The sequence below is a fragment of the Drosophila bipectinata genome, chromosome XL (assembly GCF_030179905.1).
Source record: "Drosophila bipectinata strain 14024-0381.07 chromosome XL, DbipHiC1v2, whole genome shotgun sequence".
NCBI lineage: Eukaryota > Metazoa > Arthropoda > Insecta > Diptera > Drosophilidae > Drosophila > Drosophila bipectinata.
This window is the reverse complement of record NC_091734.1, coordinates 9286547-9309953: the sequence shown is the minus strand read 5'-3', so window position 1 is coordinate 9309953 and position 23407 is coordinate 9286547. Positions and strand designations below refer to the sequence as shown.

At 41.1% G+C, this 23407-nt stretch overlaps 2 protein-coding genes and 1 long non-coding RNA gene across 5 annotated transcripts; 1 reads left to right on the top strand and 2 right to left on the bottom strand.

The window, feature by feature from the left end:
• Window position 1: 1 nt before the first annotated feature.
• D2hgdh (D-2-hydroxyglutaric acid dehydrogenase) lies at window positions 2–10442 on the bottom strand. 2 transcript variants are annotated; one of them, XM_017251068.3, is made up of 5 exons: window positions 10287–10442; window positions 7830–8072; window positions 7588–7729; window positions 1339–2032; window positions 2–679 (listed from the first exon to the last, which is right to left on the bottom strand). In XM_017251068.3, the coding sequence occupies exons 2-5, from the start codon at window positions 8010–8012 to the stop codon at window positions 106–108; spliced, it is 1593 nt and encodes a 530-aa protein (XP_017106557.2). In that variant the 5' UTR covers window positions 8013–8072; window positions 10287–10442; the 3' UTR covers window positions 2–105. The 2 variants fall into 2 exon arrangements, with proteins under 2 accessions (XP_017106557.2, XP_017106558.2); XM_017251069.3 differs by lacking the exon at window positions 10287–10442 and adding an exon at window positions 9008–9156.
• LOC138926135 (uncharacterized) lies at window positions 5520–6320 on the top strand. Its single transcript, XR_011442495.1, has 2 exons — window positions 5520–6014; window positions 6102–6320. It is a non-coding gene; the product is annotated as an uncharacterized lncRNA (long non-coding RNA).
• A 2641-nt stretch (window positions 10443–13083) lies between the features above and the next one.
• Window positions 13084–23117, bottom strand: LOC108131935 (polyhomeotic-proximal chromatin protein-like). Of its 2 annotated transcripts, XM_070277699.1 has the most exons (5): window positions 22059–23117; window positions 16724–18522; window positions 16227–16662; window positions 14485–16166; window positions 13084–14414 (listed from the first exon to the last, which is right to left on the bottom strand). In XM_070277699.1, the coding sequence occupies exons 1-5, from the start codon at window positions 22091–22093 to the stop codon at window positions 13636–13638; spliced, it is 4731 nt and encodes a 1576-aa protein (XP_070133800.1). In that variant the 5' UTR covers window positions 22094–23117; the 3' UTR covers window positions 13084–13635. The 2 variants fall into 2 exon arrangements, with proteins under 2 accessions (XP_070133800.1, XP_070133802.1); XM_070277701.1 differs by lacking the exon at window positions 13084–14414 and having other exon boundaries at window positions 15765–16166; window positions 16227–16660.
• Between the last annotated feature and the right edge of the window lie 290 nt (window positions 23118–23407).

Genomic DNA, 23407 nt, shown 5'->3' with positions numbered 1-23407 from the left:
CTTTCTTTGAATTTTTCAATTACTTTATTATTTACTATTAAAAAAAAAAAGATTATATATTTATATTCACAAAAACACTGAGCTTATCTATTTATGGCTGCCGTTTTAGTTGAGAACCTTGTAAGGGTTAAGGATACCGTTGGGATCCAAAAGCTTTTTCATGTCACGCATCCAGCCAATGGCCACTGGGTCCTTGGAGTAATGCAGATAGTCCTTCTTAAGGAAACCGATACCGTGCTCGGCACTGATACTTCCCTTCAGCTTGGAGGTGTACTCGTAGACGAAGGGCTCCACTCGCTTGTAGATGGCATCGTTGAACTCGTCACAGGACACATTCAGATGCAGATTGGAGTCACCCAGGTGACCATATCCACAGACCACTGTAGCCAGGCTACCGCAACGCTCCCGCATCACATCAACGATATTGTAGAAGTCACGCAGCGGCAACGAGATGTCGTACTTGAAGCAGAAACTCTTCTCGATGAGGCCCAGGGGCACCATTTCACGGATCTTCCAGATCTCCTGCACCTTGCCGGGATCCCCGGTGACAGTGCCGTCCTGGATCTCGCCACGTTCCATTCCGGTGCCGATGAACTGGTTGATCTTGTCCTCGTCGTGGTCGCCATTGCTGCCGGAGGTTTCGATCAGCATGTAGAAGGGGTAGCCCGAAATGGGGGAACTGTATAATTTGGGGGTGGGAATACATAGTAATACCATTAATAGGGGTGGAAAAATTTGCATATAACAAGGGGTTTTTCATAATTGAGAATTTTTATATTTTAGAAGAATGTGAAACAAAAAAACAACTAATCTTAATTTAAGAAAACTAATATTAAAAAAAGGGTATTAGATATAGTTTTAAATTTTTAGTAAAATATATAATTTATAATTCATTAAATTAAAATGAAATGATTTCGATTATTATATGAAATTATACTATAAAAGACTAAAAGCTTTTCAGTGAAAAATTGTTTTTATGGATAGGTTTCGTCACCTACTTGAATTAAAAACTTAAAAACAAAAGCAAATACTTATTTTCTTAAAAAGTTTTTCAACTAAAAATATAATACCTATATTTTGTTTTCCAAAACCATCATTATTTCTATTAATACTTGTGATTAAACTCTAAAGTCTTGTTTTAATTGCTGGATTTCGTCACTTACTTTAACTCAAAACCAAAAAAACAAAAGCAGACTCTTATTTTCTTTAATAATTTTGTAACTCAAATTTTAAAACCTATTTTTTGTTTTCCCAAACAACCATTATATCTCTTATACTCCTATAATTTTAAATCAAGTCCTAAAATAATAAATAATTAATAAAAAAAAAACTACTTACTTGAGAAACTTGAACTGTTCCAGGGCTGTGTTGAGAGCCCTCTCGTCGATCAGTTCACAGGAGCTGAGAATCTCTCCGAGATTCCTCTTGGCACTGACAAAGGTCTTCAGGACGTCGTCGAAGGAGTTCAGGCCGATGAAGGCCACATTGACGGCCTTGGAGGAATGGGGACAGAGCATCGATAGCTTGGTGACCACGCCCAGTGTGCCCTCGGAGCCGATGAACAGATGCTTCATGTGATAGCCGGTGTTGTCCTTCTTGAAGTTGGACATTAGATCCAGGACCTGTCCATTGGCCAGAACCGCCTCCACACCCAAAACGGAGCCATGCAGGTTACCATATCGCACCACACGAACGCCACCGGCATTTGTGGAAACATTGCCGCCAATGTGGCAACTGGCCTTGGCACCCAAGTCCAAAGGCACCGTCAGGCCCACATCCCGGGCCTTCTGGTCGAAGTTCTCCAGGATGCAGCCCGCCTCCACCACGGCAATGCCGGTCACCTCGTCCACGGACAGCACCTTGTTCAAGCGGGCCAGGGAGAGGACAATCTCGTCACAGATGGGCACAGATCCTCCCACCAATCCGGTATTGCCACCCTGCGGCACCACCGCCAGCTTCCTCTCGTTGCAGTACTTCAGGATGGCGGACACCTCGGCGGTGGTTCCTGGTTTCAGAACCAGTTTGCTGTTTCCTAGAAAAAAAAAAGGATAATAGGTTATAACAAAGGTAGATAGATGGGGAATTGAAATACAAAGCTTTTAAGGTATTTCTCTTAAAGATCGAATCAGAATTGGCCAGGATATAGACATCGTAAGAGGCCCTCTATGATAATCCCCTATTTTCGAGGGGATTTCCCATGAAAATGGAAAAACTATGTAAAAAATACTTTGGATTTTTTGATTTTTAACCAAAACTGTGGGGAATCGGTCTAGAAATCGATTAAGATACTCCGCTTGAGAATCGGATGAGAATTGGGGAAGATATAGCCATCGTTGTGGACGCTATAGGGGAAAACCCCACTTTCAAGGGATCGCATCACGAAAAATGGACAAAAAATCTAAAAAATATTTTGTCTCAGGATTTTGATGCAGAATGGTGGGAAATCGATCCAGAAATCGTTTAAGGTACTCCGCTTGAGAATCGGATGAGAATTGGGGAAGATATAGCCATCACTGTGGACGCTATAGGGGAAAACCCCATTTTCAAGGCATCGCATCACGAAAAATGGACAAAAAATCTAAAAAATATTTTGTCTCAGGATTTTGATGCAGAATGGTGGGATATCGATCCAGAAATCGTTTAAGGTACTCCGCTTGAGAATCGGATGAGAATTGGGGAAGATATAGCCATCACTGTGGACTCCATAGGGGAAAACCCCATTTTCAAGGCATCGCATCACGAAAAATGGACAAAAAATCTAAAAAATATTTTGTCTCAGGATTTTGATGCAGAATGGTGGGATATCGATCCAGAAATCGTTTAAGGTACTCCGCTTGAGAATCGGATGAGAATTGGGGAAGATATAGCCATCACTGTGGACCCTATAGGGGAAAACCCCACTTTCAAGGGATCGCATCACGAAAAATGGACAAAAAATCTAAAAAATATTTTGTCTCAGGATTTTGATGCAGAATGGTGGAGAATCCAACCAGAAATCGTTTAAGATACTCCGCTTGAGAATCGGATGAGAATTGGAGAAGATATAGCCATCACTGTGGACCCCATAGGGGAAAACCCCACTTTCAAGGGATCGCATAACGAAAAATGGACAAAAAATCTAAAAAATATTTTGTTACTGGATTTTGATGCAGAATGGTGGGAAATCGATCCAGAAATCGTTTAAGATACTCTGCTTGAGAATCGGATGAGAATTGGGGAAGATATAGCCATCACTGTGGACCCCATAGGGGAAAGCCCCACTTTCAAGGGATCGCATCACGAAAAATGGAAAAAAAATCGAAAAAATATTTTGTCTCAGGATTTTGATGCAGAATGGTGGCAAATTGATTCAGTAATCGTTTAAGGTACTCCGCTTGAGAATCGGATGAGAATTGGGGAAGATATAGCCATCACTGTGGACCCCATAGGGGAAAACCCCACTTTCAAGGGATCGCATCACGAAAAATGGACAAAAAATCTAAAAAATATTTTGTCGCAGGATTTTGATGCAGAATGGTGGAGAATTCAGCCAGAAATCGATTAAGATACTCCGCTTGAGAATCGGATGAGAATTGGAGAAGATATAGCCATCACTGTGGACCCCACAGGGGAAAGCCCCATTTTCAAGGGATCGCATCACGAAAAATGGACAAAAAATCTAAAAAATATTTTGTCTCAGGCTTTTGATGCAGAATGGTGGAGAATCCAACCAGAAATCGTTTAAGATACTCCGCTTGAAAATCGGATGAGAATTGGGGAAGATATAGCCATCACTGTGGACCCCATAGGGGAAAACCCCACTTTCAAGGGATCGCATCACGAAAAATGGACAAAAAATCTAAAAAATATTTTGTCTCAGGATTTTGATGCAGAATGGTGGGAAATCGATCCAGAAATCGTTTAAGATACTCCGCTTGAGAATCGGATGAGAATTGGGGAAGATATAGCCATCACTGTGGACCCCATAGGGGAAAACCCCACTTTCAAGGGATCGCATAACGAAAAATGGACAAAAAATCTAAAAAATATTTTGTTACTGGATTTTGATGCAGAATGGTGGAGAATCCAACCAGAAATCGTTTAAGATACTCCGCTTGAGAATCGGATGAGAATTGGGGAAGATATAGCCATCACTGTGGACCCCATAGGGGAAAACCCCACTTTCAAGGGATCGCATCACGAAAAATGGACAAAAAATCTAAAAAATATTTTGTTACTGGATTTTGATGCAGAATGGTGGAGAATCCAACCAGAAATCGTTTAAGATACTCCGCTTGAGAATCGGATGAGAATTGGGGAAGATATAGCCATCACTGTGGACCCCATAGGGGAAAACCCCACTTTCAAGGGATCGCATAACGAAAAATGGACAAAAAATCTAAAAAATATTTTGTTACTGGATTTTGATGCAGAATGGTGGAGAATCCAACCAGAAATCGTTTAAGATACTCCGCTTGAGAATCGGATGAGAATTGGGGAAGATATAGCCATCACTGTGGACCCCATAGGGGAAAACCCCACTTTCAAGGGATCGCATCACGAAAAATGGACAAAAAATTAAAAAAATATTTTGTCTCAGGATTTTGATGCAGAATGGTGGAGAATCGATCCAGAAATCGATTAAGATACTCCGCTTGAGAATCGGATGAGAATTGGGGAAGATATAGACATTTTTCTGGATCAAAAGTGAATATCCCCAATTTAGCAAGGGGATCCATCAGAAAATTTTGAAAAATAGGGATCGAATATGTTGCAATCATATTTTGATGAAAATCAACACAGAATTGATAAAGAAATCCTTAAGGATATTCAATTCCTGAATCGGATAAAAAATGCCAAAGATATAGACATCGTAAGGGGTACTCTATGATAGTCCCCCATTTTCTAGACATTGTTAAGGGTGCTATATTAACACCCCCATTTGAAAACGGGTCTTCCTAGAAAAAAGGTCTTTCTTGATTTTTTTTCTTTTGGTGGTGCTTAAGTGATACCTATGAGAATCGAGGAGGAGGGCGCTGTTTTTATTCATTAATTTATAAAATATTTTTTATAAAAAAAATGAAATTTAATTTTTTTAATATTTATTTTTTGGCTCTGCTTAAGTGCCACCTATGAGAATCGAGGAGGAGGGCGCTGTTTTTATTTATTAATTTCAATTATTTTTTTTATTATTTTTCATTAAAAATATTTTTTTCATTTTTTTAAATTAAGTTTTTGGCCCTGCTTAGGTGCCACCTATGAGAATCGAGGAGGAGGGCACTGTTTTTAATTATTAAATTCAATTATTATTTTTTTTTTTTTTCATAAAAATAAACACGTTTGCCATGTAACTTTTCAAGCTTTTTTATTTAGAATCTCATAACTAAAACAACAACTACCAAGCCAATACAACTCACCAAGCATCTTTTAATCTTTCTACACATTAGTTATTAATTAAATTAATTAATTTATTCCATTAAGTAGGTAACTTAAGTGACACATATTTACATCATTTGAAAAATATCCTACATGGACAAATTGCTTTTAACTTTAGGTAGTAAATTTGGGTAGTATTTTTCTTTCAACTATTTTATTTTATAATTTGTGCAAACATTTTTTAATTTTATAATTTTTAAAGACATTTCACTCCCAAGTAGGCCTTAAACTCAAATGTCAAATTGTAGCCCCAAACTGCTTTCCCATTTCGTCATTCAACGTTTCGTCTCCGAACTGTGAGGTCGATTTTAAAATTAAGAGTCTGATATATTTTGAAAATTAAGTTATAATTTTTGTAATGGGGAGAGACAAATCGGTTATAAACAAGATCCGCCAAAAGCGGAAGAACAGGCACCGTAGAGTATCCAATCCCTATAAGAGTCGTGGTAACGTATTGCAGAAACCATGGGCAATACCATTTAAAAGATTCTTGAAGAAACAACAAAAGGAAGAACTTCTTCAGATCTTCCGGAAAAGTGAAGCGAAATTAAAGTTAATCCAGGAACGTGAATTTCAGCAAAATGGCTGCGCCACCAACGGTAAGTTCGAGGGATATGTAACTATATCTATAGATCTATGTCTATACATATATATCTATAGCTTGTATAATGTTTTCTATCTTCTAGAATTGTACAGAGGATCGAGCTGCTGGCCAGACGCTGGTGTTACACCCAACGAGATGGCACCATACTATTAAGTACCACAAATAGACGAAGTCCTCCATGGCACCTACATATATATTATACAAAATAAATTCCAAGTGTTTTAAAATTTATATTTCTGGAACATTTCTTGTCAAAAGTCTAAATTTTTTATGAATTTTAATAAATGTTTTATGGCCCAGAGTCACTGTACTGAAGAATTTATCCACAAATCTTCGAAGGTATTCCTCTTGAGAATAAGATGGGAATTGGCAGAGATATAGACATCGGAAATATCCAAATATGGAAATTATTGGCAAATTTTAACCATCAGAACACAGATATATCAGATATGCAGGGGAGAAGAGAATTGGAATTGGCTGAGATATAGACATCGGAAAGGATCTTATACGGAAACTCAGGATTTCGCAGGGGTACCCCTAGGAAAATTTGGAAAAAAATCTAAAAAATATTTTGTACTCATATTTTGATGCAGATTGGTGGGAAATCGATCTAAAAATCGTTTAAGGTACACCGCTTAGGGATCGGATAAGAATTGGCAGAGATAAAGACATCGGAAGGGTATATAGGGTATAAGGGTCCATAGACGAAGATCCTCCATTTCACAAGGCGTCTCCCCAAAAAAATGAGAAAAATTTTGAAAAAATATTCTGTTACAGAATTTTAATGTAGATTCATTGGGAATCAGTCCCCAAATAGTTTGATTTACTCATCTCGAGAATCGGATCAGAACTGGCCAAGATATAGACTTCGATAGGGGCCATGCCTAGAAATCCCGGATTTTGCAAGGGGTATAGAACTATACTAGAAATATTGGAAAAAAATGAAAAAAATATTTCGTGTCTAGATTTTAATGCAGATTGTCGGGGAACTCGTCAAGAAAGGTATTAAGGTATTCCTCTTATTTAATTATTCCTCTTATTGATCGGATCAGAATTGGGCAAAATATAGACATCGTAAGGTGGAATATACATATAAAAAGCACGTATTTTTCAAGGGGTTTCCCCACAAAAAGCTAAACAAAATCTAAAAACTATTTTTTTTTTTAGAGATTTTCAATTAAAAAGTCGGGTAATTGATTGACAAAAAGATTTAAGGTATTCCCCTCAAGGATCGGAATGGATTTGTCAGAGAAATATATATTAATATGGTGAGATTTATGCAAAAACCTCGATTAAAGTCAATGAATATTTCCATTTTTTGAAGCAATCAGTTTTAGAATTATTCCAGAAAAAACAGCTGCCCTTTAGAGAGAACTACCAGATAGAGAAATACCATTAGAAAAGGTCCAAAAGACCTAAACCACAAACCCCATTAGAAGTATAATCAGGATGTCTGTCAAAAATCAAGATAACCCCAAGAAACCTTAATGGATGAATCGAAAAAAGGACATTTCTGAGTCATAACCCTAACGAGGTAGATGACTTGCAGTATTCGGCCATCAACTTACCGCGAATCCTTTTTAGGAAGCAGATGTTGTACCCCTCCAGGTCCTCGGTGAGAGCAAAGTTCTTCCCCAGAAGATTCTCAAAGAAGGCCACATCCTTGTCGGTTAGAGTGGCATAGTTACCACGTTGCACATTGTCTGTGATCTGGAAAATGGGCCAGGGGGTATTAGATGGTTGGGGGGAGGGTTCCGCCTTGGCGGGGAGTGTCTTGGCCACGCCCACTGTCGTTACGTAAGTCACTTACCTGGGTGAGTTCCGGAATCGGTGCCCCGCTGCCCGCCATTGTGCGCACAGTGGTGGTTATGCCCATGCTGGTGGTGGCGCCGGTGGTGGGTCTGGTGGTGCTAGTGGTGGGTCGTGGCCGCATCAGAGTGGTGGCGCCGGCGCTGGCCAATCTGCGCACTTGCAGCAACTGCTGGAATCTCATTGTGGATGGTGTGGGGGTGGGGGGCAGAGGATGCTGGACCTGGATGTTATGGAAAAGGTTCTAAAAAAAATAAAATAAAAATATAAAATAATTTAAATATTTAGAGTAAAATACAAAAAAATCTAATAACATTTTTTTAATTTTAATTATTTAATATTTAATTATATATATTTTCAATAACTATTAACATTTTAAAGTCGGTTTTTTGCTTTTTTTTTGAAAAAAATGAAGAAACCAGGGCAGAAGAGAGTTTTCCTATAAAAAAAACTTTAAAATAAAGGAAAAAAATTTTAAAAAATGATTTTAAAACAAATATTAAAAAAAAAAACATGGATAATGTTACACAACATGTATATGTGTATCAAAAATGAGATTGTAGACTTCCAATTTAAGTTTTAAACTAAAGTTTACTAAAGTTAAACTTATCAAACTTATCAAGAAAAAATATTTAAGCTAAAGAATACATAAAAAATTAGTTTTCCAAACAAAAACATAGAAAAACCGTACATAATATTGTATATTCTTGGAAAACAATGTATAAACTACAACGTTAAGTTTTGAACTAAAGTTTTATTTAATTTATTTTAGAAAGAAATCATTTTCCAAATCAAAACATAGAAAAATATGACATAATGTTGGAATGTTGAGTTTTAAGTTAAAGTTTTGAAATCTAAAAATTTAATTTTCATTCAGGTTTGAATACGATACGATATACGATATTTAGATACGATATTGTGTAATTAGTTTTATATACTGCTATTAAAACTATATTGTTAAATGGCTATATGGTTACAACTATATGTTTGTGATAACCTCAAAATATACAACAACCCGTATAACAATTTATGTCTTTACCTATTTTTAGTTAAATTTCTGTCTTATAAAATTATTATTTTGTACAACTTCATAATTAAAGATACAAGTTTTGATCGAATCCCCCTAAAACTACTAAAATTTAAATTTCTTTTATTTATAAGATCAATTTTTAAACTCACTTGGACTAGACGTAGTGCCAGACGGAAATGTATTGGACTTCCCCGAACCAAAGTGATGCTTATCAGCCAGTAATACGAAAAAAAAAAACGATACACTCGAGGTGACTTATGGAGGAGGACAATCTTCTCCAGCCCGCTGGCAGTATCGCACTGATAGCGTTGATTGTTGAGCCCCCAGGAAACCGAAACCCCAAAACCAAACTTTTCCACTAGAACTCTCAACTCTATGTATTATATTTTCTGTTATATAGATGGGTGTTATCAGTCGAACCGGCTTTGCGCGTGCATAAAAAAATTAGCATATTTGTTTTAAGCCACGCATACAACCACAAAAAAATAAAAACACAATAGTCTGGTCTGGGTCTGGGGTCTGGAAAAGTGCAATCCGTAAAGTCAAGATCTTTATGAGGCCACCACAAGGTTGCCACAAGGCTTATCTGGGTTAGATGGCAGGTAGATCCCGATCCGAAACCGAAAACCATCATAAAACCATTTGCACCAGGGTCGACACAAAAGATATACAACAATTCAGCCGGGTCAGGTCAGGTAGTGTATCTGACAGATACAAAAATGTTCCATGGGGGGATTATATGGGAAAATCTGTTGCATTTAAAGGAAAAGAGATTTCAACGGGAAATTTTCACAATTAACCAGAATGATTAGTTTGAAAAAGAAGCAAGTCATCTATTATGTAACTACATTTTAATAATAATAACTTTATATATAAAAAATATTTATAGTTTAGAAAATATATTATTTTCAGAAAAATCATTGTATAACACTTTTCAAAACCCTAAGCTTTTCAACAGCTTTTTGAAAGTGTCCAGCCCTGGTTGTTTATTTTTCTACTCTCCCTCTTTGCCCCAAACGCCCTCTTATCTCTTTCTAACACACGCGTGTGGTCAAAGATTTACGTCGAAAGATGTTTTTTTTTTTCTTTGTAAGTGTGTTGGTAAACGCGTGTTTGGCGAAAAAAAAACAACAAAATAATAATACATATGTACAGGTAGCTGATAAGCGAGAGGCGTTATCAGTAGTGATACACAATATTTTTATTATTGCTTGATTAAGCGACAATAAAAAGAAAGGGCAACTGCATATTATAGCGGAAATTTAATCAAGTTATATTGCAGCATCTCTTTCCATAGATATATTTTTATGATTTGGACTCCACTATCCTCTCATTCTCTCATAAGCTTCAGAGAGCCCCACGCGCCATCTAACCTAAAAACTCACTCAGAGCAACTTGTTGTTGCTTTCGCTGCATATTCACACTCACCTTTGTGCAGTTATTCGATGCTTTCAGCCAGCTTATCCATAAATGTGTTCGAATGAGTGCTTTCCTTTTACGCACCTGAGGAGAGTTGGATTGGGAGAAAGAGCGTGCAAATGGGAACCACAACAAACGGCAACTGAATGCCGAAACGCAAAAGGGAGCACAAAAAAGGGGGCGTTGTGCGACAAAAGCTGAGCCCCACCATATGATGGGGGCAGCCGAAAGCTTTCCATCAGCTGGCAGAGCTTTGTCAGAGCGAGAAAGCAAAACACCACGAAACATGAATTGTTTTTTGAATAATTTTAAGATGGGCTTTAAATTTTGAACTGTATAAATTAATTTTATACAGTTTTTTTTTTATAATCTAGTTTTTTAAATCAAACATTTTAAGTTAGATATGAAATCTATTTGGAGTTGTCTATATGTTATAAATGTTATAAAACCTAAAGCATTAATTAAATGTGTTATTTAAGATAAAAATTTGTGAAAATTATTATTATAGAGCCTTTTTTAAGATTTATCTGAAAAATAAAGCAAGAAAATGAAAAGATTTCTTTTAAAATCTAGGAAAGTATGGTTATTTCACTATAAATCTATACACATTTATTAAAAAATATGGAGAAAACCACCTTAAAATTTGTTAATTATTTGAATATAATTTAAAAACAAATCACTAAATTCATTTATCATAATTGGTATTCATGAAAGTTTTAAATTTTTTTATATAAAGCTAATATTGCTAAAAAAGTTTGTAAAATTATTATAATAATTTTATAAAATTTGAAAGAATGGCTTCCATTCCATTGTTTTTTTATGAACTTTAGACATTTTGAAATGTATCTTTTAATAGCAATTAAATTAAAAAGTATCTGTAAATAATTATAAAACAAAAAACCAAGTTTATTTATCGCTAATTCCTCTTTATTTTAGAGTAAGCTTAATTTTTTTATATTTTCAAAGATATTTTCGAAAATTTTTACCCAAAACTGTTATACTCTCCATTCTGTATTGTATGCAACTGGAACTCACCACACCAGCAGGCCACGCCCACTTTGACTCACCCTCAAAAATCGTCCCTATCGTTATCTCTTTCACACCTTTGCAAGATGGCATAATGCTATTTCAGTCGCACGCCACACAATAATTTCGGGTGAACCCATTTTTTATTCGCCTCGTTTTTCCGTCGGCATTGTATTGTTTTGCCAATTAGCCTTCTTAGATTTTACGACGTTATTGTTGTTGTCCAGAAATCAAAATGGAGAATATAATGACGTAATCCTTTGGTTAAAAATCGGTAAATGTTAAACGTTTCAAATATTGCTATATGATTGAAAATAATAAGAAATATGAAGAAGAATTTCATGTAAGTTTTTTAAGATACATAGGATTTGAAGAATTTTAAATACTTTTAAAAATATACTAATTTGAGGAACTTACTTAAGATTTATATAGTTTTTAATAATACCTCTCGATAATTTAAACTAATCCTGTTATTAATTTGAAACTCTTGTTTCTTTTTATTGAGAAATCAAACATGTTTAGATTGAATATCAATTTTTAATATACATTTTCAAATGAAAAAAAGTTATATAAGGTTTTTCATTATTCAGAATCTTTATATTTTTTTAATCCCGCTTGTCCAGAAACTTCAAACTTCGCAAAACAAAATGGCGTCACATTTTCAGAGAAAGTCTTCATAGGACACTCTTTGTAGAGTTTTTCAATAGAAACAGTATAGCGGTATCTAAAAGTCCAAGAATTCTAATTCTTTGTACAGTAAAGTTTATTATAAGAATTCTTTTATTGTAATTCAATATAATATATAAGGTTATTTTAAATCCTAGCATTATTCATTTTTAAAACAATTTATTCAAATATTATATTAAACATTTCCCTTTCCTACAATTATTTTGAAACATATACCGTAAACATTTAAAAATGCTTAGATTCTAGAACTTTCTTCAAAATGGAAGAGATTTGATTTCTAGAATAGTTCATTTTTCATTTAAAAATCCAGTTTTTTAAGAACTTTCTAGATTTTTAAAGGAAATCGTTTCTATTTAGAATTTTAGGGTTTCTTTCTTTAAATAGAAAGTTATATTTTCGAAATTATTTTATTTTGAAATATTATATATATGTTTTTCAATATTCCAAGTATCTAATATACTTACTTTTAGCCAAAGATATGCTTTACCTTGAAATTAGGAGCATTAAATATTATATATTGATGTTTTAAAGATTTGAATACCGGAAATATTAAATAATATATGTAGAATGGAAATATTTGGTGGAATATTTGAAGATATTCCAAATATGGACATATTGGTTCTAAAATATCTTTAGACATATTGGTTATGAAGTTATATCTTTATATATAGCTATAAGTAGCTAAATTATAGCTGTTAATCCTTTTTTATGTCAAATCTCCTACTAAAACCACTCAGAAAATTTTTAAAAGTCGGGTAGGATTTAGGATAGATTATTTTGCAAAGAGAATAATGGTATAAGAAGTGCTACTAAGGTCAGAAAGATATAATATGAGCCAATGAGACCTCTACAAGCCAAGTTATGGATAGATTACGAAACAGATTGTTTTAAAAATATTTTTTATAAAAAGGGGGTTTCTTGAAAATTGAGGATTTCGAGGAATAGTTCTCAAAAATACTTACTTTGAGAACTTTAAAGAACCCCCCAGCATTCCAAAAAGAAAACCATTATAATTTTGTATAATTCCACATTTATTAAAATGTTCATTTGTTCAGCAATAGCAAAAAAATAAAAAAAAAAATCCTTAACTATAGGCATTTAAAAAATGTTTAGCAAAAAAATTCAAAGTCACAATGAGATGGCTCTTCTCCTAACGCGAAAATCTGAAAATGTGTTTTAATTGTAAGAACAATCTATGATTTATAATATATATGTATAATTTTTGTTTTAAAATTACAATCATGTATTAAATATTTTGTAAAAACTCATTAAGACGATGAGTTGTTGTTGTTTTTCGTTAAAAACCTACTTAATGTTCAATTTATATCCTAATATAGTATTAAATTTCATTTAGCAGTACACTCTGTTATTAGTTAATTATAGTTAATTAATTAAGTTAAAATACAATTTAAAATATTTTATTTTAAGTATTTCATTTTGTCCAGTGTAGGGGTCCTGACTTTTCCAATAAATATATCCATTATCTCTCTAGACTTCACAATAAATCTAACAATTATATACAATTTCAAGACGTGGGCTTATCATACATGTGGCTTTCGGGGATTGGGGGGAGGCGGGAGTCGGCAGCAGGATATCCTTCCAAAGGATACATTCTAAAGTATATATATTCTTGATCGGGACTTCCTTATTCCGCTGATATGGCTGCGTCTTCCTTGCCGCCGGCTTCTCCGGCTGGGGGAGGCGGCACTTCCTTCATGGACTCCACCTTGGCCACGATCTTGAGGGCGGGGCCGAGCTTCATGCCCATGGCGCTCACCAGATGCTTCTCCTTGAGGAGCAGCAGCGCCTGCCCGTCGATCTCCTGCTGGATGAAGTCATCTACGTAGTCCTGGCAGCCGGTCAGCTCGCGGATGAAGTTGCTCACCTCATCCACCGTCCAGCTACTAATCGGAGGTCGATCTGGAGCCGCCGATCCATTAACTACGGACGAGGATATGGCTGTATTGGCCAGAGTAACCACCCCAGTGGGCGCTGGAGGCAGTAGAGGTGGAGGTTGTGGTATGGGAGCTGGCAAGGCCACTGGCAGGGGCGATCCAAGGGGCGGGGGAAGAGAGGCAGGAGCCAGCACTGGCGGGAGGATCGTCGGCACCTCCGCCGGAACCGAAGGCTTTAGGGCGTCGGCCTGCATCTTTGCCTTGGCCACGGCCTCGTCCAGTTTGTCCACCAGAGCCATGGCATCCACGGCGACTATGCCGCCGGTGCCAAGTCCATTGGTCTCCATGGCGCTGACGACTCCGTTCTTCGCCTGCCGGGCACATGCCGGCGAGCAGAAGCGCTTCTTCTTCAGCTTGGTCTTGTGCTCCAGCTTGCCGCACTGCTCGCAGGCCACGATGTCCGCCGGAGGGGGCGTGGCGCTGGCAATTCCACTCGGCTTGATGTCCTCCTGCATGGCGGCCTTTTTCTCTGCGGGAATAGATGGAGGAGTGGGTAAGTAAGTGGAAGATTAGGGGAAACAAGTAGCAGGAATACTCACTGGGAGGCTCGTCCTGGATGTCCTTGTCGGCGTAGCGCTGCCGGGTGACTGGGAAGGGCTCGTTGGCCTCCTGGATGATGAACCCGTCAATGACGTGGGTCAGTGTGTTCGGCTTGATCAACGCCTTGGGCAGATCCTTGCCTCCATTGAGGCTGCTGGTCGTGGTGGTGGTGGTGATGGCGCAGCTGGTGGTGGTAGTGGTGCTAGTGGTGGTAACAGTGCTGCTGCCCGTGCTCCGAGCCAGACCAATGCCGTTGGAGACGGTGGATGTGGTGGGGGTGGACGTGGTGGTCGTTCCACTGGTGGCAGTGGACACCTTCACCTCCTCCTTGCCGCCGGGAGTGCTGCTCCTCTGCTTGCTGGTGGGTGTGAGGTTCGAGGTGGGAGTAGCGCACTTGGAGGGCGTGGACCCGACCTCGGGGGCTTCTCCGTTCGGCAGAGCTTCTCCCGTGGAACTGCTCGCCTCCGCGGAGGCACTTCCATTCGCAGGAGTGCCGGATTTAGAGTCCTGCCCAGCGATGGGCGTCATCGGAGAGTCAATGGGAACCAGCGTGGCTGTGGGAGTCTTCGAGGGGGTGTCCTTGGTGGGCGTGGCTGGGTGACTGCCCCCCACTCCTCCCGCTCCGCTGCTGGCACTACTCAGGGCGACCAGCTGGCCAGTGGAGGGCGTCACCGCCGTACTCGTGACCGAAACCGTGACTGGCGGAGCTGTGGAAAGGTGCCCCACCGTGGCATTCATCATGGAGGTCATGGCCAGGATGGGATTGGTGTTCTGGGTGAGCGTTCCTGCTCCCTGCGACTGCTGCTGCTGCTGCTGTTGTTGTTGTTGTTGTTGCTGCTGCTGCTGAGTCGCTGCCGCAATGCTGGCGGAGAGGAGCTGCTGTTGCTGCTGCTGGAGCTGTGCCTGAGCCTGCGCCTGTGCTTGGGCCTGAGCTTGCGCCTGGGCCTGGGCCTGTGCCTGCTGAAGAGTCGTCACCGTGCTGCTGGTGACCAGGGGAGTGGTGCTCTGGTTGGAAATGGTCACGACGCTGCTGGTGGGCAGCGAGGAGCTGGCTGTGGCCAACTTGCTGGTCTGGAAGAGCGTCCCAGATGCAGAGAGCGCCGCCTGCAGGGCACTGGAGGTGGCTATGCCGGCCGGAGTCGTCGGAGATGAGACAGAGAACGGCACCCCGCTCAGCTGCAACTGCCCCGCCTGGGCCTGCTGCTGCTGCGAGTTGGCTCCACCCGCTCCCGCCGCCTGCTGCATCACAATCTGCTGGATTAGGTTGTGCTGCTGCTGCTGCTGCTGCTCCCTCTGCTGCTGCGCCTGCTGCTGCAGTTGCTGCTGCTGTTGCTGGAGTTGTTGCTGCAACAGTTGCTGCTGCTGCGAGGTAATGAAGGTGCTAGTGGGCACCTGAAGGATCTGTTGCTGCTGCTGCTGTTGTTGCTGCTGCTGGGCAGCTGCCACCTGCTGCTGCTGAGAGACTTGCTGTTGCTGCTGCTGCTGGGCCTGGGCCGCCGCCTGCTGCTGGTTCTGGAGGGCGGCTATCTGCTGCTGGAAGATCTGCTGCTGCAACAGTTGCTGCTTCTGGATGAGCTGCAGCTGCTGCTGCTGCTTCTCCACTCCGGCCGCAGTGGCGGCATGCAGGGTCTGGCCATTCTGGAGCGTAATCGGAGTGCCCGTCGTACTCATGACCACCATTCTGGAAGAGATTAGAGGGTTAGATGATGCGGATGAGGTTTGGGATTGAGCTTCCACTTACTTGTTGCCCGCGGAGTTGACCACCTGCTGGAGATTGGCCGCCGCCACCGCCTGCTGCTGCTGCACTGTGGCCAGGTGACCCACCACCTTGTTCTGACCCGCCACCTGCCCGTTCTCCGTCTTCAGGGTGGGCAGGGCCGGGCGCACCGGCGTCTGCTTGGTCCGCATCTTGGCCTTCAGCAGGCTCTGGTTCTGGGCCGTCTGGGTGGAGACGGAGCTGGCCGGACGCACCTGGGTGCCGTTGTGGGGCATCACGGGAGCCCCTGCTCGGAGGGCCGTCAGCTGCTGCTGCTGCTGCTGCAACTGGGCAGTGGCCACCGCCAGCTGCTGCTGCTGCGCCTGGTTGCTGTTCCCCGCCTGCTGCTGCTTCGGAGCCAGTGCGTCCAGCTGGGTGCGCGCCTTGGTCGGAGTCTGGGTCACATTGCACTGGATGATCTCTGCAAGGGAAGGGGTAGTTAGTAGCCACTCAGTAATCCTCGGATTACAAGCCAATCTTACGGTTCTGCTGCGTCTGGAGCGTCTGCGTCGTCGGCTGCTGAATGAACATCCCCGACGTGCCGTCCGGCTGCCCCCTCAGGATGATGGGATTGGCTCCGAAGGGCTGGAGTCCGGCGCCGTTCTGCCAGAACCAGGGTATCTGCATCTGCTGTGCCTGGCCGGGATTCAGGAGCTGGGCCGCCTGCACCGACTGGGCCACCCCCGGGAGGGTGGACTGCGAGACCTGGACGCACTGCTGCGTGGTCTGGGTGGTCTGCTGCTGCTGCTGCTGCACCTGCTGCACCTGTTGGGCCTGGGTGGCACCAGCCTGTCCCACACCCACTCCTGCTCCGCCGGCTGTGGCCTGCACGGTGCTACTCGTGGTGGTCACCTTCTGGACCACCTTCTGGGCCAGCTTGCCCTGCGCGTCCACGCCCACCTTGGCGAGGGCGGCCGTCAGCTGCTGCTGTTGCTGCTGCTGCGTGAGTTGCTGCTGTTGTTGTTGTTGTTGTTGCTGCTGCTGCTGCGAGAGCTGCTGCTGGGCGGCGGCCATCGACTGGAGGAGGTTCTGCTGCTGCTGGGGGGAGGGGGAGATGACGTTCACGGGCGAGATGAGCAGCGTCTGGGGCGACTGGTTGTGGGTGGAGGTGGAGTGGAGGGACGGGAGCGAGGGGATGCACGAGGCGTAGGCCCCTCCCGCAAATCCCGCCTGGCCTGCCGCCTGGATCATCTGCTTGGCGTTCTGGGTGGTGGTGGCGATCATCTGGGGGGCATTGCCCTGAAAAGGTTTCCCCGCCGTTATCACCTGGATGGGCTGCTGCCCGAGGCTGCCCGGATGAAGCAGGTTCCCGGATACGAACATCTGCGGGTAGAGGAACTGTGTGGAGGGCTGCATCAACTGGACAGCCCGGCCCTGGGCCCAGTCCCCGCCCACTCCGCCGGCGGTCAGCTGCATGGGCGACATGGTGCTGATGGCAGTGGACTGCTGCTGCTGGGCATTCTGGGCATTGGCCGGACTAGGAGCTCCTCCGGCCGCTCCACCGCCTCCCGCAGTCGCGCCACCTGCTCCTCCAGCCGCCCCGCTGGCCGCATCGGAGAGCTGCTGCTGCAGTTGCATGTGCTGTTGCACGTCCAGGATATTCGTGGCATGCTTCAGTTCTGTGCCGGCTCCTCCGCCGCCAGCGCTGGGAAACTCCTGCTTCACATGGATGGCATAGGGATTACTGGCGTAAAACTGCTGCAGTTGCTCTGGGAGTATCTGAAGTGGCACCGTGGCGGTGGTCGCCACCTGCTGACCCGGATTCTGGGACTTCTCCAGCGTGAGGCTGTGACGGGTGGGCAGTTGGGAGTTGGAATTGGAGTTGGAGTTGGTGTTGGGGGTGCTGGGCGTTTGGTTGTGACGCTGGCGATGATTGGTTGGAGTAAGTTTTCCAGTAGCTGATTGTGTTGTTGTTGGTGTTGTTGGTGCTGATGCTGGTGCTGATCCGGTTCCCGATCCTGGTGTCTGTGCCTGGGCAATACCGGGATGGGGGGGACTGGCCACATCGTATTTTTCGTCAAAGGTGATGCCCGCCTTTTGGGCGAGAGTTTCCAGGCACTTGAGTGGCCTTTGTTGTTGTTGCTGGTGAGGATTACCACTATTGTTGTTGTTGTTATTATTATTATTATTATTATTATTATTATTATTATTGTTGTTGTTGTGGAGCGGCTTCTCGCGGATATTGGAGTTATCCTTAAGGGGTTGAGTGGCAACTGGAGTGTTTCCTGAGTTTCCAGTCGGATTCCCCGGGGCTGTTGGATTGTCGCTTTCAGTGTCCGCTCTGTGGGATTGGATTCCAAAATAAAAATAAAAAGAAGAAGAAGAGAAAGGGTCAGTGGAGAGTTGAGAATAAATATTTGCCCATCATCGTGGACCGCACACATGGTTAGGATGGTTATGGTATGGTATGGTATGTGGGTTCCTAATGGTCTTCTCTTGTTCCACCAGCATGACTACAAATATTAACAAGCCAAGTGCAAACAGAATCCCAAAAATACAACAAAAAAATACCCAAACAAAGCATGATTTTAAAAATAAAATAATATAATAAACAGGTTTTACAAATTAAAGATTATCTTAAAAACAGGGCCTATGAATTCATTTATTTGCAGTATGAGTATAAGATCATTAAGCATTAAGGATGGGTATAAGATGGTTAAGAAAATTATAAAAAATGGAATAATATAGTATATCATGATATATATCCATAATATATCCTCAATTATACATAAACATATATCCATATATGAAATAGTTCCTTCTAAATAATATCACAATACAGAACCCGACAAAGAATACATCTATTAGAACCAGGTTTTATATATTCAAGATTATCTCAAAAACAGAGCCTATGATTTCGTTTATTTTTGGACTATAAGAACCTTAAGAGTGGAAGATAACCATAAGATACTTTAAACCATTCCAAAAAATCGTATAATATAAAAAATCATGCTTTTTATTTTAAATATTATCCTAAAAATAATATAACCCAACAGAACCCATAGAGAAAAGCATGATTTTTCAAGCAAAATAATGTTTCAAGAACAAGCTTCAAAGTATTTAATATTTTTAAATAAATATAAACTATATTATCAATTCTATTTTAAAAATAAGGTTCACCCCAAGACTAATATTAAATTTTTTAAGATTATCAAAAACTAACTTTATAATAATAATAAGCTTTTGAATATTTAATATATTTTCCTTATAGATCAAAACTATAGATATAGATAGAACCTATGGACAGACTCTATAGATAAAACAAAGTATAATTACTAAAAGCCTTCCAATAAATTAAAAAAAAAAATAATCTTTGAAAAAAGCCAAAAACCTAAAATATATTCGAATAATCTTTATAAAGAAAAAACATCCAATAAAACATAATAAAAACTCTCCAAATGGAACAAAAAAAAAGGACAAAATCAGGGCTTAAGTCACTCTTTTTTTTTTTTGTCTCTCAAAAATGTCGAATCCTAAGATTTATTGAAACAAATAATTTTGTGAACCTCAAAAAACATATACGCTTTTAGGTAGAAACCGAAAATATTTCTCTTTTATTTCGTTTCCCTTCCCTTTCCATTTCCCTTTCCCCCCACTCCCCGTTGCCCTTCTCGTTTTTGCCAAAAATGCAAAAAGGTGTCCTTTATTGGCAATCCGGCCGAGAACAAATGCGAGTATGAAAGAAGAAAGGACAAAAAGGAAATAACGGAAGAGGGCGAGTACCAACCATAGAGTATATAGGCTATAAGTACAGAGAGAGAGAGGGGTTGCCATCGTTTCCATCCATCGATCTTAATCTATGGGTTTTCGAATTTCCACACCATAGTACTTTGTATGTGTGTGTGTGTGTGTGTGTGTGTATATATTTTTTCCATTTCCATGTGAAAGAAAATTTAGCCACGCAGCTGCTACGTTCAAATAATGCCGCCAATAAAGGAGCCAACCAAGTTCAAGGACCTTGTTGTAAAGGACTGGAAATGCTATACGCCGCTATAGTATAATTCCAATTTCCAACTTCTTGTGTGAGAATAAAGATTCCCAAACCAAATGCCCTCGAGACCCATAAAATGCTGGATCCTTGTAATACAATAATAAAAAAATAAAATAAAAGAAAAAAAAAAGAATAAACCGGCAAAAGAAGGGTAAAACCAAATTAGTAATAGGGTGATGGGCGGTAAAAGACCTCTTATATATAGAGGGTGGTTTTTGCTCAGGGTGGTGCTTTTTTTTTTTTACATGTATATACATGTATGTATATATTTATTTCAAGAACCCATGATCAGAGCCACCCGCAGGGTAACAAGATATGTTGTTGTTGGAGAGACCTCTTGAGAAAACTCCAAAGAAGCTCCAAAGAAAAAACAAAAGAAGAAGACTGGTTTTCTGATATGTGCATGAATGTGCATGTGTGTATGCGTGTATTTATGGAGACTGTGGAGAGCAAAAATCATCGGTAAGTTGCACTTGAAGCAACACAGCATCATCCGGAGGAGTACAAGATACAACATGCGAGAGCATGCGCTGCCAAAAAAAGGCAAGGTAAGGAGGAGATGGAGATGGAGATAGAGGTGGGGGTGAGGATGGTGAGAGGTGAGGGGATAAATGATGGAGGGAAAGTGATAATTCAAATCAAAGCTGTGCTACCGAGTGTGAGAATGAGAGGGTGACAGCATGACAGCATATTGATTGATACACAAACGAGTTTTTGCAATAAACGAACAACAAAACCAAAAACAACACAGAACAACAACAAGAAAACGAAAGAACAGAACAAAATTTCGAGTGAACGAGATGAAACGATGGGCAGTTCATACACATTTTTATCCCCAAACCGTGGTGGCGTAGGTGTTTAATACATAGGGTTGTCAGGCAAACTAAAAAGTTACTGATAAAAAAAAACATATGCACATGGGTTTAAATATTTAGGGTTTAAACAAAAAATAAATACAAAATTAACAAGTTTTATGAATAATTAAAAAAATTTAAAATTTAAAAAAGTTTTAAAGAAATGTATCCAAAATTAAGAAAAAACTAATGAGAGCTCAATAAAAGCTTTTTTTATTTTTTTTTTTTTATTTCAAGACTAGTTTGCTGCAATCCTGTAACATAAGAGTCTATGACTTGGTAACCCTGCCTGGAATTACATTTTTGTTTACTTCGGCTGCACGCGAGAGAGGCGGAGAGTGCGAGGCAAAGAGCAGCAGCAACATGCAGAGAGCAAAGCACACACTGCTGGGGCGAGAGCAGCAGCAGCAGGGTTGCCGCATGCAGTTTTGGGTATTCGGGCCCAACAACAAAAATAAAAAATTGGCTACCTTTTGGCTTAGAACTTTTGCTTTTCAATGCTGGATTGTTGGCGGGAGACCATGGAACACTCAAGGGGCTAGGTGATGGTGGTGGGGGGAGGTGAAACAACCACCAAACACACACACACTCACTGTACACACTGCATGCATTGCGAAATTTCGTTGTCAACAATGCAGATGGAAGGGGGTGGGGGGATAAAAAAAAGGGCAGCATGGTGAAAGGGAGGGGGGAAACTCGTTTTGCGACTTGTGAAGTTTTTTTTTTTTTTTGGCTTTTTTTTTTTTATGAGCCTGCCTACCACCAGTGGAGTGTATTTTATGACAGAACCATATTTCTTGCAAAGTGCTGGGAACCCTCCGCTTAATGATGATTAACATGCCACGATCCAGGCCATTAAAAAAAACAACAAATTTTATTTATAAATTAATTAATACAAAATATATATTTTTTTTATAAATTAAAAACTAAGCAAAGCAAAATAAAAAACAAATTAAATAACAAAAAAAATACCTTTTTTGCATAAACTTCAATGCACGACGATCCATTATTTAAAATAAAAACAATGTTTGTAATAAATTAAAGGTATGCATGCGGCACAGGCTTCACTGTTCTTCTGTTTTTTGCGGCGGCTGCGAAGACGACACTCGACGAGAATGTTGTTTTTGTTGTTGTTGGTGATGGTGGTGGTGGTGGTGCTGGTGTTGTTGTTGCTGTTCTTTTTGGCATTATTGCTTTCTTTTTTAGTTTTTAGACTCTCTTTTTAGTTTATTTTTTTTAGAACACAAAACGAACACAAACACAGGCACATGAATGTATTGTACGTATACAGGCAATAAATAAATAGTATAAACATACAGGCAACACACAACATATAACATATACAGGCCACAAAACGCAAGACAACACAAAAATGTACACAAAATAAACGAATAATATCCGACGAAGTGCAGTATCTCCTCTCCTCTTCCCCGCCGACCCAGCGGCTTCTCTATGTAATTGTGTAGATATGTGTGTGTGTAATGTGATGGTTGGGGGGGGGGCGGTCGTCGCTGTAATTAACTCACACTGGCTCCGCTTGCAGTTTTTTTTTTCTCAGTGTAATTAATATGCTCGGGGCCACCGAAGCACCTGTGCACGCGATCTTACATAAAAAACGCACGTCGACAACTCTAGATGCTTGTTTTTCGGCTTCGTTTCTTCGGCCTCCCCTCGACCCACGCCGCCGCCGCTACACTTTCCAGTCGCGCCACGAAGCGCCGAAGCCGCCGACGTTTCTACTTCTTCTCATGTTCACCGAAGAATTGCAGTTGCATTACACTAATCGAGTGCACATCTGGGCATTTGATTAAAAAAACATAAATAAATAAATAAATAGTCCGAATCCGAGTGGACACTGGCCGCGGGTGTCGGTTTCTGGTGTGTGGTGCGTCGCGTCGGCGCGAGAGTTTTTCATTCACAGCACATGCACGGCACGGCGCGGATAGGCAGAAACGCTGACGCTGACGTTAACGCTGTTGTTGTCGTTGTAGTTGTCGCAGTCGCCGTCGGAGAGAACCGCACGCCGTCGAGTTGAGTTGCAGACTGAGGAGGTTCGGAGAGCGCCGTCGAGCACTCGCCTGTCGGCGGGGCGACAACTCTGCCGGACAACTCACACGGTCGCGGCGAAACAAAATGAAGCGCGCATGTGTTCGTGTTGGTGCTGCTCTAGCAGCTGGCCGCGGAAACCAGTTTCTCTCGCACCCGATAACTTTTCTCTATACCGAAATGCGCGGGAGCGAGTGCGACGGCACTAGGGGCAGCCGACCCCGGCCAACGTGTATGAGTGCGATGCCCTCTGCGCGGCTGGGGTTGGAATGAAA

Coding starts and splice junctions, on each gene's coding strand:
- D2hgdh (XM_017251068.3), bottom strand. CDS start 8,012: ATGAGATTCCAGCAGTTGCTGCAAGTGCGCAGATTGGCCAGCGCCGGC. Junction 7,730..7,829: donor CGATTCCGGAACTCACCCAG/GTAAGTGACTTA, acceptor CCCATTTTCCAG/ATCACAGACAATGTGCAACG. Junction 680..1,338: donor GAACAGTTCAAGTTTCTCAA/GTAAGTAGTTTT, acceptor CAAATTATACAG/TTCCCCCATTTCGGGCTACC.
- LOC108131935 (XM_070277699.1), bottom strand. CDS start 22,093: ATGGATCGTCGTGCATTGAAGTTTATGCAAAAAAG. Junction 16,167..16,226: donor GTCAACTCCGCGGGCAACAA/GTAAGTGGAAGC, acceptor AATCTCTTCCAG/AATGGTGGTCATGAGTACGA. Junction 14,415..14,484: donor CATCCAGGACGAGCCTCCCA/GTGAGTATTCCT, acceptor CTATTCCCGCAG/AGAAAAAGGCCGCCATGCAG.